This window comes from Leucopleurus acutus (genome assembly GCF_964270905.1).
Source record: "Leucopleurus acutus genome assembly, chromosome: 13".
Classification (NCBI taxonomy): Eukaryota; Metazoa; Chordata; class Mammalia; order Artiodactyla; family Delphinidae; genus Leucopleurus; species Leucopleurus acutus.
Genome location: NC_139155.1, coordinates 16,298,794 through 16,316,460, shown reverse-complemented (window position 1 = coordinate 16,316,460; position 17,667 = coordinate 16,298,794). Strand labels below are relative to the sequence as shown.

At 47.3% G+C, this 17,667-nt stretch overlaps 1 protein-coding gene across 1 annotated transcript in view; it reads left to right on the top strand.

Moving 5' to 3' along the window:
* LOC309970627 (O-acyltransferase like protein-like) overlaps positions 1 to 16,488 on the top strand; it is a gene marked incomplete at both ends in the record, with an annotated part of 63,163 nt that extends 46,675 nt beyond the window's left edge. The window contains 9 exon segments of the mRNA XM_082853065.1: positions 1,567 to 1,732; positions 3,161 to 3,240; positions 7,665 to 7,778; positions 10,724 to 10,775; positions 11,413 to 11,521; positions 11,524 to 11,568; positions 15,730 to 15,990; positions 15,993 to 16,054; positions 16,363 to 16,488. Coding sequence (XP_082709191.1) covers positions 1,567 to 1,732; positions 3,161 to 3,240; positions 7,665 to 7,778; positions 10,724 to 10,775; positions 11,413 to 11,521; positions 11,524 to 11,568; positions 15,730 to 15,990; positions 15,993 to 16,054; positions 16,363 to 16,488 — 1,015 coding nt within the window.
* Between the last annotated feature and the right edge of the window lie 1,179 nt (positions 16,489 to 17,667).

The window sequence follows — 17,667 nt, the reverse complement described above, 5'->3', positions numbered from 1 at the left end:
ACTTCCTCTCCCTGGGGAGATGGAGGGGACAGATGGTGGGAAGGGAGGCCGGGAGGTGAGAGCCCGAGGGCTGTGGGAGCAGCTGCAAAGCAGCGTGGTCAGATGCCTCATCTGGCAGGACCCAGGACCCAGTGAGGACTCTGTGGCTGTCGCCTGAGCTGATCTGGGAAGTTGCATCTTGGCATAGCTGGCGTCCAGAGAGAATCTGAATCAGATCAGCAATTTCAGCTCTGTTCCCCAATACCCACCACTCCCCCGCCCACCTGGCGCTCTCTGTGAAGGATGTCATCACTGTGGGGAGGAGAAGAGTCCCACAGGTCCGGGTCTAGGTGCAGACCAGAGGCAGGGTGCTGACCCCTATCTCTGCGGGGGGTTGCTCCTCCAGCAGCCCTGCCCTGCCCTCCCTGTCTGTCATACCCCAGCCCAGGCCCTGACGCCCCTTCCGAGATGTTCAGAGGTGCTGCTGGGCCACGTGCTCTATCCTTGTTGCACAGACCTGCAGTCTTACATATGTTCTTTAAAAAAAGAGGGCTCTGATGGAGGCCCACCCAGAATCCACGCCAGAATTGCACATGCCTCCCACGGTGTCCAATAGGGGCCACCAGACACGGGTGGACCAGTGAGATGTACTACAAATGTGTAATACACACCGGCTTTTAAAGACTTGGTAAGGGAGTTCCCTGGTGGTCTAGTGGTTAGGACTCTGCACTCTCACTGCCGTGGTCTGGGTTCAGTCCCTGGCCCGGGAACTGAGATCCCGCAAGCCGCATGGTGCGGCTAAACAAAGACTCAGTAAAAGAAAAATAATGTAAAATAGCTCAATATTTTTTTATATCGGTTATCTGTTGAAATGATAATATTTTGAATATATTGGCTAAAAAAGTATGTTATTAAAATGAATTGTACTTTTGACTTTTTAAAATGTGGCCACTAGAAGATGTTAACCAAGTGGCCGACCTGTCTCCAATTATATTCTATTGAACAGCTCCGGTCTAGACATCTAGTGCCTTATTCATCATCATTGTAGCTGCTGCAAATCCTGCTTGGAAGCAGGTAGTGTATGAGGGAGGAAGGAAGAAATAAAGTGAGGAAGGGAGGGAGGAGAAGAGGGAGACTGGAAAGTGATTTTCATCTAGGGAGGCCTCGTGGAAGGAGCACGCCACAATGTCAGATCTCAGTACTGCTACGTGGTTGGACCATCTGGGGCAAGTGACTCAAACTTCTCTGAGCTATAATTTCCCCATTAGTAGAATCGAGGTCATAGTTACCTGACAGGAGTATTTTGAGGTTTAGGAAGCTCCTAGCACAGTGGCTGACACGTACGACTTGCTCCGTGAATAACAGTAGTTTTGCATAAGTAGCACCTGCGCCAGCACATGACGGGTGCTCAAGAAAAGCTTTTGAACCCACAAACGTATGCAGGTTTGGGGGGGGTGTGGGGAGGTGGTCGCCCACGCAGTACAATCTGTTTTCGAACATCTTATCTGTCACCGCTATGTGCCCACCCGGGGGACCGAATGGAACCTCTGTGGAGAGTCACCCTCTCGCCCAGCTTTTTCCTGCCAGGTTGCAGCCTCTTCACCTGTATTCAGCATGCTTTTCGGTTAGATTGTTCTCCCTTGTGCCCTGGACACCCGTCTGGAAAGTGCCCGAGTTCCACCTGGAGAACGGCCAGCAAGCGTGGTGGCCGAATTTGCTGTTGCTATATAACTTCCTGTCGGTCCAGGATGCGGTGAGTTTTAAGTCATTGGCCGTGAAAGGGCAGAGAGGTGCAATCCGGTGTCTCCCTTCACATGGTTTGGTGAACGTTCCCAGAGCCAACCTGAGTGTGATCCGCTTTCTTCTGGCATATTCTCTGGAGTAATAGTGATGCTGTGGGTGGGAAGACTAGCCTCTGGTGATGGGGTGGGAGTTACGGCACCATCCCTGACGGGGCACTTGCTGTGAAAGCGGAGCGGGGGCAGGGGAGTGGGTCTGGGGGGACAGCCATCTCGGTGCCTGCCCCGGACGCAGCCGCCCGCTGCTCAGTCACGGTCCGTGTCGCCCCAGGGGGAAGGACACTTTCTTCACCTCTGCCCAGAGAACCAGCAATGAGATGGAACGCGGCACCACCCCCTCCCCAGAATGAATTCTATCCCATGCCCAGCAGGATCTGACAGAGCAACAACATCTGTATATGTTGGTCATGGCTTCCTTAAAGCCCTAGTTGCCTCCTAATGAGCCTGGAGCAACTGGAAGTGAAATAGCTGTAATTAAACCATGTCACTGCTTTCGCCTTGAAAGCACAGCTGAAAGGAGCATCGCTATAGCGCGGCTGCATAACCGCTGGCCAACCAGACGGCTGCCTCTAGTTCACAAGTGCCCAGCAGCTTCGACGGGGTGTACATCACTGTCTAACTGCCTTCCTGTGGACCCACGTCTGTGACGGGGTCCAGGAGGAGAGGCTGGGCTGTTTTCCCAGAGTCAGACTGGCTTGGGCCATACGTGGGACAAGGAAAGCTGTCACTTGTCTTGGATAAGTCTGGTCTCCCTGGGGCCGAGGGCGTGGGAGGGGAGGCCAAGGCGCCTTTTATCTCTGAAGCCCTGGAGAGAACTGCCCGCAGGAATTGCCTCACATTGAGTTAGAAATACAGGTAACCGCCTGGTGGCTTTGGCCGGCCGATCTCCTGTCAATCATGCGTGGGACCTCTGGGGTTTCCCACAAAAGCTCGCCTGCAGCCAGGCCTCCGTTCTAAATGAACACATTCTCTCCCCCTGGAGTTGCGGGAGGGCAGGAAGGCAAGGAAGAGAGAACAACATCGACCCTCTGACTCCAGCACACCGTAAGGATAATTAATCCTTACATCCGTGAAACGTGATGGAATTTAGTTCCCACCACTGTCCTGGGAGATTAGCCATTGTTGTTGTTTTCAACAAGAGAGAAAAGTTGTCTGAATTTCCAGTTTGTAAAATGGTAATAATATCTACTCCCCCGGGATTGTTATAACGATTAGCTGAGATGAGGTATGTGAAATGTCTGTAACTCAAAGTCCTTTCTATTCCCATGGAAATTTTGCCCACCCGCCTGCTGAGTTCCTCCTCCTGGTCCGGGAAGGTGAACCGATGCGGAGCAGAGCTGGTACATGAAGGAGAGAAGTGACCTTTGCTGGTTTCTTTCCAGTGCAACGGCTGGACGTGGTATCTTGCCAATGACTTTCAGTTCCATCTCGTGACCCCGGTGATCCTCTTCATCCGCGGAAAAGGAGTCTAATTGGAGCAAGTGTTTCTCCCCGTGTGGCCTCTTACATAAAACTGTTCAGAGAGTCTCCAGTTCTGGGCAAAGCAGCTTTTACGATTTAGGAAACGAACTTTCCAGAAGAGCGAGGACACCAAACCCGCCACTGTTTACTTCTTCTGAGTTCTCCTCTAATCTTTGTCCTACACAATCAGTCTGTATTTTTGCAGAGTTATAATCAGTGTGTCTGTCATATCCGGTCTCAGTTTTTTCCATTTCACTGTTCTTAGAAACATTTCCGCATCTGGACATGACCTGCTTACTTGTTAGTTTCAGGATTTATATACCATTTTTTATGGTGGGCACCTAGATTGTTTCCAATTTTTTTTTAATTATTATATATTTATTTATTTATTTTTGGCTGCGTCAGGTCTTCGTTGCTGCACGCGGACTTTCTCTAGTTGCGGGGAGTGGGGGCTACTCTTCGTTGCGGTGCATGGGCTCCCACTGCAGTGGCTTCTCTTGTTGTGGAGCATGGGCTCTAGGTGCGCGGGCTTCAGTAGTTGTGGCTTGCGGGCTCTAGAGCGCAGGCTCAGTAGTTGTGGCGCATGGGCTTAGTTGCTCCGCGGCATGTGGGATCTTCCTGGACCAGGGCTCGAACCCGTGTCCCCTGCATTGGCAGGCGGATTCTTAACCACTGCGCCACCAGGGAAGTCCCTGTTTCCAGTTTTTTATGATTATGAATGGCACCTCAACGAATGTCTTTGAACATATGCTACTTTTTCCTCTTCTGTACTTATTTCCTCGGGGGGTTATTTCCAAGTGGAATTACTAGGTCAAAGGGTAGGAACAATTTTGCGGTGCTTGTTACATATTGTGAGATTACTCTTCAGAAAGGTGGAGTAATTTATAGTGTCCCAAGCAATGCATCAGTGTACCTGCTTCCCCACGTTGGATGTTTATCACCTTAATTTTTGTTAGTTTTAGAAAAACTCTTAAGGCCTCAGTAATTCACGAGAGAATTATAGTTTGTGGACTGCGCATGCCATATTTTAAAAGATTTATTATTCTTTTTGTTAAAATACATGTTCAATTTAAGAAACATTGGAAAATATTAGGATAAAAAAGGAAAAAACAATCACGTTAGACCTGTTTCCTCACTTAAGGAGAGGTGATTTTGCTATCCATATTTTGATGTTTATTCTTCTGATCTTTTATTTTGCACAGTTTTTTATACACGAAAGGATTCTGCATAAATACTTTAGATCTTTCTTCTAATAGTTTTACGATATAAGCATTTTCCCATATTATTTTATTTTTTAAGTTAACATACTTTTAATGTCTGTATAACATTCCATTTCATGCATGAACTATGGTTTACCTATCTCTTCCCCTAGTGTTAAATACTTAGATTATTTCCAATTTTGTAAATAACAGTCTCATAAACATTTTTGTGGTAACCATTTGTCTCCAACGCTGATATTTCTAGAATGCATATCCTTAAGAAGAATTACTGGGTCAAAGGGCATGAGTCTTTTGGGCTTTTGAAGTATGATGACAAATTGCTTTCCTTAAAGGCTGTATCAATATTCAGTCCTCTGGCCATCTAATTACACCATTGCCAATATGGACTATTAATAATTTAAAAAAACCCCAAATGAAAACCTTGTTATTTTAAGATATGTAAGAAAAATTCATTTTTCACATCTAATTTGTAAGTCTTTGATTACTAGCAGTGGAGCTGAATTCCAAATATGTGTTGACCAGCTCTGTTTCACGATTACCTGTTAATGCTCTTTGCAAGGAGACATTTAAATCACAGGCTGACCCATGATGTTGCCCACTCCAGCCACATGCAAGGACTCAAGTATCCTGGGCAAGGAAAATGCATCCAGTTTTTTTTTTTGTTTTGCTTTTTGTTTTTTTTTTTGGTGACGCTGCACGGCATGCGGGATCTTAGTTCCCCAACCAGGGATCAAACCCATGCCCCCTGCACTGGGAGTGTGGAGTCTTAACCACTGGACTGCCAGGGAAGTCCTTCCAAATTTTAATGTATCCTAAGAATTGAATACTTTTTAAAAAGGCAGATCTGTCTATTTACATGCATATCTGAAGCACGTGAAGCTTCCTAACTTCAAATGTAGAAGAGGTTTTGGCTGACCACTTATAAAACATTGTTCCATGCTTCCACTAGGTACAGAGGTAGTTTGCTGGTATAGTGAGCTTGAGTCAGAAGATGTGGTTCAAATCATGACTGATAAATTACCAGCTGGGGGACCCAGTGTAAGTCGCTGGACTCTCATCTTCATTGTTCATGTCTATGAGATGGAGACGATGCACTTCACATCAGGGCCAGAGGAGAAAGCGAGATCATACATATGGGAGCTAGCACAGTGCCCTCTGTGATGGGCTGTGGCTGCTGGAAGGGCTCTGGAGACATGGCGGAGGCCTGCAGGTACAGGTGGGCAGGTGCGTGGCTCGGCCAGCCCTGAAGCCCCAGCCAAGGAGAAAGGGCGAGCCTCTCCTGGCTCCCTCTGAGGTGCACTGGCAGCAGGATGCCCTGACTGCTGGTCAGGTGTTTAGTGGAGAAAGGGTTGGTTTCTTCTGAGGCCTCTCTCCTTGGCTTGTAGATGGCTGTCTTCTCCCTGGGTCATCACACGGTCTTCCCTCTGGGGTATCTGTGTCCGAATCTCCTCTTCTTATAAGGACACCAGTCATATTGGATTAGGGTCCACCCCAATGACCTCATTTCACCTTAATTATCTCTTAAAGACCCCATCTCCAAATAGAGTCACACTCTGAGGTCCCGGGGTTTAGAATGTGGTTGGGTGGGTGCGGGACGGGGGGGACACAATCCAGCCCATAATAGTCTGTATTAGGAAGCTTTTATTAGAGTCTTTGTAGCGGTGGTAGGTAGTGGAGACCTGTCTGACTCCTGAGAAGAGGTACCATGGTTTGGGCTCCAGTCCTTCAGGGAGCTAAACAAATATTTCCTTGGGTGGATGTGGGTTTTTACTGGATGGCCTGACTGAATGGTTTACCACCCACAGAGGACAGTGAGTTCTTAGTATCTCCCCACTCTAGACCTGGTGGGAACCTACTTGAGTGTCCTTATGACTGAGGCATCCTGGCCCCAAGGTCAGCATCTTTCCGAGAGGCTGTCATGGAAGGTAGATTTCAATTCCTCAGCTAAAAACCAGCATTACCCAAACTTGTGACTATGCTACTACATTTAGCCTCTAAATGGAAAGAGGTATAAAAGGTAGGGCTTTTGTTCCTTCAGATAACACACTCTTATAGAATTCTAGTAATTCAAGGAGGACTGAACTGGAGGGTCTGGCAAAAGGCACGGTAAACATACAGCATTGTTACCATACCTTCCCTGCCCACACTCATGGCAGACATTACTAGTCAATCACTGCACCACTGAGCTAGGATTCCTCTTCCATTCCAAGCATTAACACTAAACTAGAATTGCCACTCTAGATAAAAATAATTTGCTCCCTGTATCACTGTGGTGTTAAGCAAATGGTATCTCATCCCTTCCTCGGGAAGAACCATGGCAACTTCGAGCACTGGAATAGGACTGCTAAAGGCAGGATTGTGCTGGTTGGTTTGGCACTTGTGTTTGACAATTCTTCCATAGCACTGCAGAGCCTCCTGGTCCCAACCCTCACAATTCCAAGTAGATACAACCAAACAGTGCCTTGCTCTGAACCTGTGTCCCGAAATCTCATTTCCTGCCCCAGAACTGCCCACATACTACAGCTGGGACTCCTTCAGGAACCCTCTCAGCCTTACACGTGCAGAGTCCCAGACTGTGGAGGAGTTAATTTTTGTGGGGCCACCTTTGACCCAAGGGGGTATAGAAGACAGTAGGAAAATGCTTCTTTCTTTCATCCCCCAGGACAGTTTTGAGTTGGCTCCACAGAACATTCTGGCATTGGCCACCATGATACTGCATCTTTGCATTGGCCTTCCTGCTTCCCTATTCCAACCCCATCCCTTATTCCTACCTCCACATGAAGTACCTGCACCCTGATATCTGTCAGATTCTCCGTTCGGGTGGGTGGAGGGTCCCTGTGTCCCACCTGCGCCTGTCTCCTGAATCAACCACCACGTCTGTCCATACAGTGCTTCATGGGTGGCAAGGGAGATTCCCAAGCATGGTCTCCTTTTGAGCTGCACAGTAAGTTTCAGGGTGAAGATGAAGAAATTCAAGTTCAAGGCCCTGCCCGGGGCCCGGCAGCTAGTAAATGGTCAAGACTAAAGGCTAACTGAGGCTCTCTAACTCCAACCCAGCTCCGGCCCCACTCGGCCACAGCTGCGCCCATGGCAGCCTCTCTCAAAGGCAGGCTGGCAGGAAGCGCCTCTGATTGCCAAGGTTGCAAGTCTTTCGTGTCCACACATTTTGCGGTGAAGGAAAGTGAACGTCCTTTCTTCTTTGCAGAAATCAACACACCCTTGTCCTCCTCAGGGCCACGCTGTTCTTGGCATCTTTCACCGCCTCTGCTCTGCTCACACTGGCTTATAACCTTCCGGTAGCAGCTCCGTCAGAAGCAAGGTAACCGCGGTTCCCAGCCCGCCCTGCTCTATCCCTCGCCTGCCCTCGGACTGTCCAGGACCTCCCAGGCAGGGCTGCTGTATGGATGCCAGGCTCTTTGCACTGTGCACATCGGCTCCTGGAAAAACTCCTGGGTGGGAACTGTTCGGCCTTGACGGGAAAGTTGATTGCGTGTTTGTTTCCAAACTTCTGAACCTTTCAACTTGTGCTGGGGGTCTGCTCTGAAAACACAGGGAACTCACTGTTGCCCATTGAAATACTTCTCGGAGGAAAGGAGCGCCCCCAAGTGGCCTTACTGCGTTTCTCCTCCAGCGGCGAACTGCCGCTTGGAATCTCTATTATGGAATAGATAGACTGAAATTTAAGGAAGCTGGGGTTACCTCTTCAAGGTCACACGCCTAGTAAGTGATACAGTTGTGAGCTGAACCTGGGACCTTACCCACTATGCTATTTTGCCTTTCCAATGGGGGTATATATAACACTTCTTCCTTATAACCACCCTGAGTCTTCTACAGGAAAAACTGATAAGATTTCCTGCTAATCTATTCTCAAGGCCGCAGTCAAAGAGATGAAAATGAAAATCGGATCCTGTCAGTCATCTGCTCAAATTCCTCCATTGGTCTCAAGGCAGAATCCCTGTCTGACCTCATCTATCACTTCCCTGCTTGCTGACTCAAAACCAGCCATGCTGGCCTCCTTCCTTCCACACACCCAACATGCTCCCTCCTCAGGGCCTTTGCACTTGCCATTCCCTCACAGGAGAATATTTTCCTTTAGAACCTAGATCTTGGCAGCGCTAGCTGCCTACAGGTGTCTGTGCATACATCACCTTCTCAGAGCAACCTTCCTTCACTGACCTCCTGATGTAAAATAGCCCAGAACCGTCTCTGGCGCAAAAGTGCTCAAAATGCATTGTGAGTGGAATAGATGAATGAATGAGTGACTGACTACACCCCAGGCCTTTTGACCAGGGAAGCATCATGCCCTTCTCGTCATGACATCAGCCTCTGTGGGCATAGCCAGGTGACCGAGAAGGAGGCTGGCCCCTGTGTAGCCCAGCGGTTCTCAACTCCAGACGCAAATGAGAGTCACCTGGGGAGATTTGAAATCCCACTGATGCTTCCAGCAAGCACCATCCTGGACCAGTGGAGTCAGAATCTCCGGGGGTGTGGCCCAAGCAACCGAATTTTGTAAGTGTTTCCATGAAGAGGTTCACTCCTTTCAGAAGAGGTTCACCTCTGGGAACCACATTTTTGAGCTATCCCAGCATACCAGCCACCAGAAACAACTATTTAAAATTGGGCTTCCCTGGTGGTGCAGTGGTTGAGAGTCCGCCTGCCGATGCAGGGGACACGGGTTCGTGCCCCGGTCCGGGAAGATCCCACATGCCGCGGAGTGGCTGGGCCCGTGAGCTGTGGCCGCTGAGCCTGCGCGTCCGGAGCCTGTGCTCCGCAACGGGAGAGGCCACAGCAGTGAGAGGCCCGTGTACCGCAAAAAAAAAAAAAAAAAAAAAAAAATCCAACCCACCTAACCATGGAGTTCCAGAAGAGGGGTTTGCCATTGCCATCCTACTGGGTGCGTTTCCCCATATCAGTGGTTTCTCTGGCTCTGTACCAAGGCTCTGACGGGTGGGATGCCTCCTCCTCGTTGCCCACTCCTCCCCATGCGATCACCCACCAAGCCCCGCGGGTTGTTTCTCCTGCCATCCTCTCGTAGCCTTTCCAAATGACCTTGCTGAAGCTCATCTCATCTCTTACTTGGATTTCTTCACTAGTTTTATTGCCTCTTGTCTTCTTGATCTCAAATCCACCCACAGGGCAATCCATTTAAAATACTACCTTGGCCTTGAACTGTGCAAAACCTTTTCATATGACTTTTGTTGATCCATAAGACCTTGAGGGCAGAACATGTCTTATTCACCTCTGAATTTCTAGCACCTGGTTCTGAAATCACTCAATAAATGAATGACAGATAATTTGCTTCTCAATGGAAGAAAGGCCAAGAATTCCCTTGCATTATTAGGGGGCAATGCTGACCCCAAATCCCCACTGCTAGGCCCCACCTTGGTTTGCCTAGGTCTTGTGGGTACCTCACCTAAACGTTCTAGAGATGAGGCACTGGTCCTTGGAAAATCTCGTGTTGCTCACAGCAGGAACAGGAGCTAGGGCTTTATTGGAAGGAATGGATACACAGGTGCTACATGTGTATTTTCCTATAGGTTGGAGTTATGATATTCCCCTGAAAATGCACAATTCAGTTGTAGATTAAAACAAAGGACCATTCAAGAGGTGCTTTCGCGTAGTCCAGGTTCATGGTGCCCAGGGAGAAACTGGGTGTGAGCAGAGGGGAAAACCTAAGATGATGACGGGGCATTTGGGAACCACTCAGAGGACCGGGTCAGGACCAGGGAGCATGGAGCTAGAACCCAAGTCAAGCAGAGCTGGAGGAATGACTTCGATGGGATGAGGAGGCCAAGTACCAACTGTAGAAGCCAGAAAATAAGAACGCAGAGTCCCAGCTGGAGGCAGCTGAGGCACGTTCCACGTGGTAGGAATAAGTCAGTGTGCATTCTGAGTAAGAGTGAAGGGACCCTAGGCTAAGAGGAGCTTGTGGAGAGCCCCTGAGGAAGTAACTTCGTTCCCTGTAGCCGGGGCCTAGGGCAGGAACCTGAGACCCAAGGAGGGGAGAGCTCCTCTTTAGAGACAAGATGGTAGAGTGATAAGATGCTAGTTCAGGTTGATGTAGATGTCATCATAGCACCTTGAGAACTGGAACAGGGAAGCAAGAGAGACCCTTGGAAGATAGGTCTGGGCCTAAAAAAGGTCAAGTAAGGTGACATCTAAGATCTTGAACTGAGCCCAGTAATAGGATTTAACTCACGGGGCTATTCTGTGAGCTGGAAACATCTCCATTCTCCCATTCCTTCCGCCATTTTATGTCCCTAGGGACAGGTGCAGCCCAGGTACAGGCTGTGTGCCGGGACCCCTCACATTTGTGGTAGGGGGCAGAAGCAATCACGGAGCCGTATTTGGCTAAGGAACAGAAGGGGAGGTTAGGAGTGGTGGGAGTGGGTTAGAGCATTACTTTTTTCTTTTAACTTTCATCCAAAAATGACTCAAGAGTCACCATAAGTCGCAAAAATACTAGAGGAGATCTTGTGTACCCTTTTGACCTGCGCTTCCCCACCAGGAATGTGTTAAGGTAACTGTGGCACAGGATCACAACCAAGACATTGACATTGACATTGACACAATCCATAGACCTTAGATCCACCAGTTTCATGTGCACTCGTTTGTGTGTGTGTATAGTTCTGTGCAATTTTAGCACGTCTGTAGATTTGTGTAACCATCACCACCACAATCAAGGTACAGAACTCCTCTGCCACCAAAAAGGTCACCCTTGTGCTGCCTCTTCGTGGCCACACCCCCCCCCCCCCCACTGTCCCCTACCCCATCCCGACCCTCACCCCAGTAACTGCTAATCTGAACTTTCTATTCGGTCAGATTTGGTCACTGACTGAGGTTTACAAATAGACCCCTAAAGTCACTAATAACACACAAAAAGTGAGCGTAAAAAGAATTAAATACACAATGGCCCAAACGGGCTGTGAACGGTGGCTTTCCTTTCCCTGTAGGCGCAGGCTCTGCTGCGGTGGATTTGCTCTCTGTCGACCCTGTCCCTAGTGGCTGCCCTGGCATACACGGTGGGTGACGCGTCCGCCGCCTCTTCAGTTGCCGCTGCCGTCACCAGGCCCTCCACCGGCCCCCCGTGGGCTGGGTATTGTTCGCACGTCAGGAAGGCTACAAAGTAGGATGCAGTGACGCAGCACGGGGCTTGCTCCGGGCTCACACACTGGCCTGTTAAAGGCGACGGTGTGAAAACATATGTACCCAGAGAGACTTTTATTTGCTACTGAATGACTGATAGTGACTCAAAAACATCCATCTGTCTATATACTTGGGGAAACCCACTCACATATTCTGGTTTAGATGTTTACACTGGTTTATATACAAATGCAGTTCTGAAAGAAAAATTTGCAGCCTCTCCAATGAAGCTAGTTTAGAAATTGGAAAAGAACAGGTAGGGGGTAATGTCGTGAGAAAAAAAATTACCAGTGCTGGGACAAGAGTACTGACCACACCCAGCCTGGGCCTTGGTCTCCTCATCTGAGCGTAGAGACTGAAGAGTTGGCAACATCCCCTTCAGCCCTTTGATGACTGGGGACACTGTTTCTGTTGAGCCTGGCTTTCAGAGTCGGGCAGAAAAAGAGCTTAAATGGAAAGAAAGGGATCATCTCCAGATTAGAAATGTCTATTCAAGTCACCCGACCTTTTCCCCCATTCCTCTCTATTTGGCATGAGGTGCTTGAGGTGTCAGCAAATGACAGAGAAAGGCTGGTGGGATTCACCCAGCAAAGGTTCTGGCCCTGCACTGCCCAGAAGCCCTGAAATCATGGAATCAGAGCCAGGTGGAGGCAACACAACTTTATACCCCTGGGAGATAATCAGGGTGAGTTTAAACTTTGGCCTGTGAACCCAAACCCGTTAACCTCAGCAAAGGTGGCTGGAGAAACCTGATGAAGTGAACATAACAAAGTCCTGCTTACTGAGCACAAGCTTATGCCAGGCCCCGTGGAGAACTTCACCCCTGTGGTCTCGGGCAATGCTGGCCACGCCGCTACAGGTAGAGCTATAATTAGCTCTGTTTCTCAGTGAGGAAAATGGTGCCTGGAGATGAAGCAGCGTGTGAAGGTCACTCAGCTAGAAAGTGAGCCCAGGCCTGAGGGCACCGCCCACAGACCCTGCTCTTCATTTCTCTACACTAGCCACGCCCACCCCCAAGATGTTTGATTGTTCAAATTGTTCTTGAGTTTTATGAGTATATAATGATGAGGGAGTTGTTCTTTAACTTCAATTTTTAAAAAATATTTTTATTTATTTATTTATTTTTGGCTGCGTTGGGTCTTCGTTGCTGCGCGCAGGCTTTCTCTAGTTGCACTGAGCAGGGGCTACTCTTTCTTGTGGTGCACGGGCTTCTCATTGTGGTGGCTTCTCTTGTTGCGGAGCACGGGCTCTAGGTCCGCGGGCTTCAGTAGTTGCAGCACACGGGCTCAGTAGTTGTGGCTCATGGGCTCTAGAGTGCAGCCTCAGTAGTTGTGGTGCACGGGCTTTGTTGCTCCGTGGCATGTGGGATCTTCCCGGGTCAGGGCTCGAACCCGTGTCCCCTTCATTGGCAGGTGGATTCCCAACCACTGCGCCACCAGGGAAGCCCTAACTTCAATTTAAAAAGCTTTCCCTTCTATGGAGAAATGATGTTAAAGAGGAATTGGGTTGCGTTCTCCTTGACTGATGTATTTGCATTTATGGGCGTCTGTTTGGATCACATGACCTCCACTTGGTGACAGTGACCCTGAGCTGTTGACAGAGCCTCAGAACATAAACAACTGCTCCCCCTGGCCTGGTACAGGCCACCTCTGATGTGGTGACAAACAGCACAGTATTCCTGTCTAATGTGACAGTCCTGCTGGGTCAAACTGGTTAATGTCCATCAGGATTAGAGAGGAGTGACTTAGGTTAAGTTAGAACATGAAACAAATTTGCAGTTTTACCAGTACAGTGGAGCTAGTAAATACTATCAGTCATTAGCCTGAGTGTGTATAATACATACCTCTTTTAATCCAAATGATGAATAAGCCCTCTGGCTCATTCTTGAGCAATTTATCATTCAAAGGTGTATTGTTATTAGCCAACCACAATTATAGGTGTGACTGATGTTCTAGGTTTGTATCTCCAACACTATCTGTAAGATACCAAGACTGATTAGTGGGTCAATGTAGGAGGTGATGGGTTAGATAAATTTTTAAAAAATGTCTCCACCTGATGACCTTTAGAAAAGTATACTTATAAAAGAACATGTTTTTCTTCTTCATAATTTTACTTATTTATTTTATTGAAGTATAGTTGATGTACAACGTTATATAAGGTACAGTTGTACAATACAGTGATTCACAATTTTTAAAGATTATACTCCATTTATAGTTATTATAAAATATTGGCTACATTCCCTGTGTTGTACAATATATCCTTGTAGCTTATTTGATATGTAATAGTTTGTACCTCTTGATCCTCTACCCCTATCTTGCCTCTCCCCGCTTCCTTCTCCCCACAGGTAACCACTAGTTTGTTCTGTATATCTGAGTCTGCTTCTTTTTTGTTATATTCACCAGTTTATTGTGTTTTTTAGATTCCACATATAGATCATATCATACGGTATTTGTCTTTCTCTGTCTGAATTATTTCACTCAGCATAATACCCTCCAAGTCCATCCATGTTATCACAAATGGCAAGATTTGATTCTTTTTTATGGCTGAGTAGTATTCCATTTTACGTATACATCACATCTTCTTTATCCATTCATCTGTTGATGGGCACTTAGGTTGCTTCCATATCTTGGCAATTGTAAATACTACTGCTATGAATACTGGGGTGCATGTATCTTTCCAAATTAGTGTCTTGGGTTTTTTTTGGATATATACCCCGTAGTGGAATTGCTGGGTCATGTGGTCACGTTTGAGGAAGAAGACGTATTCAGTTGAGACTGTCAGGACAAGAAGGGATTTTGATGGTTCAGATCATCTTTTCCATCATCTTCAGTCATGGCCAAGGCAGACCATGCTGGTCTTGTTGAGTTGCAAGAGTCGCCTTCTGACCATGTCACTCCTTCGATTAAAACTTCTCAGTGCTGGGACTTCCCTGGTGGTCCAGCGATTAGGACTCCGTGCTTACACTGCTGAGGATGTGGGTTCGATCCCTGGTCAGGGAACTAAGATCCTGCAAGTCGCACAGTGAGGCCAAAAATTAAAAGAAAAAAAAAAATCAGGGGTGGGAGGGTAACTGGATTAGGGGTTCATTTGCAGATATGTGGTACAAAAGCACTCCAGGCAGAGGGGATGCTAAGGCAGCGATCTTCAGTCTGGAATATGTTTAGTGGGTGAGACGAACAGCAAGAAGACCAGTGAGATAGGGATCAAAGGTCAAGGCAGGAGAGAGATGGGAATGAGGACAGAGAAGAAGGTAGTGGTCAGGTCATGCAGGGCCTTCAAGGCCATGGGGAAGAAGCTGGATTTTATTCGAAATGCCATGTGACGTGATCTGGTTTGTGATTTTAAAAGATTACTCTGGATGTTTTCTTTTCTTTCTTTCTTTTTTTTTTTTTTGTGGCTTGAAACAACAGAAATTGATTCTCTCACAGTTCTTGAGGCTAGAAATTCAAAATCAAGGTGTTGGCAAGGTCCTTCTGGAAGCTCTGAGGGGGAATCTCTTCCATCCTCTCCTGTGTCCTCAGCATGCCTTGACTTGTGGGCGCATCACTCCAATCTCTGTCTCCATCTTCACATGGCCATCTCCCTGTGTCTCTCCTCTGTGTCTCCTTTTCTGTCTGTCACAAGGACACTTTGGATTTAGGGCCCACCCTAATCTAGGATGATCTCACCACCTATTACTTACCTTAATTACATCTGCAAAACCCTTATTTCCAGTTCTGAGGTTCCAGGTGGACAAAGCTTTGGGGAGACCACTATCCAACCCACTGCAGAGAGCCATTGGTCTTATTCAGAGAGGGATTTCTCATTGTTTTAAATTTTCATTCATTTAACTTAAATAGCCATGAGTGGCTTGTAGGTCTCATATGGGACACCCAGCTGTAGAAGATATACCAAGTTACAGAAGGCGAAGGGTCTGAGGCCAGACAATGTTAACAGCCTCGTCCCAAGGCCCAGCAGCTCGTGTTGTGCGCCTTGAATCAGAACCCAGGTTAGCAAAGGGACCTTGCATCTTGTTTTATATGTGGAATGTTTTGTGCTCAGAGGTTGAAACCCACTAAGGATTAAACTGGCCGTAAACTCAATGTTAGTATCCCTTATTATTACTTTCATATTGCTGCAATGGGAAGTTGGGTTTTTTTTGTTTTTGTTTATTTCAGTACGTGCTCTTAAAAATTATAATGAAAAAGACCTTCTCAGTAGAAAGTTCACAGCCTTAGGGGCAGAAGCCAGAGGGAGCAGTGATGACACAGCATCTTCCCAGACCCAGGGAGGGGCTCGAAGCTCCATGAATGGGTGCCTACTCCCTCCAGGTCTGGTGCACCGGCTGCTTTCCTGGGATAGCTGGAGCTTCCTGGCCAGCATGAGCTCCGCTTGCTACTTGGCGCACCCATCTTCATCATCCTCTACAATGGGCTTCAGGAGATGCTTATTCACTACACCGACATCAACATGGTGAGGCAGCCCCAGCTCTCAGCTCGTTGTAGCAACACAATTTGCTCTCCCCGGAACAATGCAAACTATTGGCTTCATTAGAACCTTATTTTCTGTTTGTTTGTTTGTCAAAAGCCTATTGTTCTTTGTTTTATTGAAGGGAGGGCTTCAGCACAGGATAATAGCTTTCTTTTCTTCTCTTTATTTTTAATGTTTAGGGCTGTTTGTCTTACAGATCTGTTTCATATAGCCAGGATGGTACACTTATTCCAAATGCAATAGGAATCTTGTAGTAAGACTGTGTCCACTCTGCCCCTCTTTCTCTCTAGTTCTGTCTCTTCTCTGGACACTGTTTGCCGACCTTCATCACTGGGCTGGCCCTGACGCTGTTCATTGAGAAGCCATGTCAGGAACTGAAGCGGTGCCTGCTGGGATCAGCGCCTGCAGGGCCGTGAGCTTCCTGTAAAACCCGAAAGAGTGGATGGCCCTTTGTGGGTACTGATGAGTAAAGGCAAGTGTGGTCTTGTTAATGTAACGAATGCTTGTGTTCCCAAAAAGGGGTGTGAATCTGACTTTTGTGAATGTTTAAGGTATACAAGTTCTTTAATATATAAAACAGTTCCGAGTGTTTACTATATAAAAGAGCTCTGCGTTAATCTGTTTAGTAGCACAATAATTGCCCTCCAATGTAACTTTTTAGCAAAAAAATCTGTATTTTGGGGGTCTCATACTGCTTGTATTTTCTATATCCGTGCTCATAGGAGAACATCAAATGTAGTGAATTTAATGTACTTCAGGTTTTAATGCTCACTTTTCTTGGTAAAATCACAGTATGCCGTTTGTACATTATAATTGTTTTTGTGTTATTATGATACCTTTGTGGACTCGTAACTTTATCCTGGATGGTATGACCCACTGGTGTGCACAGTTCATGGGTTTGTCATTATAGGTGTTTCAAACCTTGTTCATTTTACAAGGTGGTCTATTTTTGTTTTTTTGTTTGTTTTTGCTTTTGTTTTGTTTTGTTTTTTGGCCACGCTGCACGGCTTAGTTCCCTGACCAGGGATTGAACTCAGGCCACGGCAGTGAAAGCATCGAGTCCTAACTACTGGACTGCTGGGGAATTCCCGAGATGGTCTATGTTATGAGTTGAATTGTGTCCCCTGAAAAAGACATGAAGTCCTAAACCCCTGGAACCTTAGAAAGTGACCTTATTTGGAAATAAGGTAGTCAAGTTAAAATGAGATCATGGAGGTTGGGGAGTGGGTGGCCCTAATCCAGTATGACTGGTGTCCTTATTAAAAGGGGAAATCTGGGCACAGAGACAGACGTGTACAGAGGGAAGATGATGTGAAGACACAGGGAGAAGATGCCCATTGGCAAGCCAAAGAATACCAAGGATTGCCAGCAGACACAGAGCTGGAAGAGGCAAGGAAGGATTCTCCCCTAGAACCCTGAGAGAGAGCATGGCCCTGGTGACACCTTAATTTAGGACTTCCAGCCTCCAGGACAATGAGATGATACATTTCTGTTGTTTTGAACCAGCCAGTTTGTGGTGCTCTGTTACAGGAGCCCTAGCAAATGAACACAGTCCCTCAACACAACCTCTAACAGAGAAGGAAGAGACCCTAGTA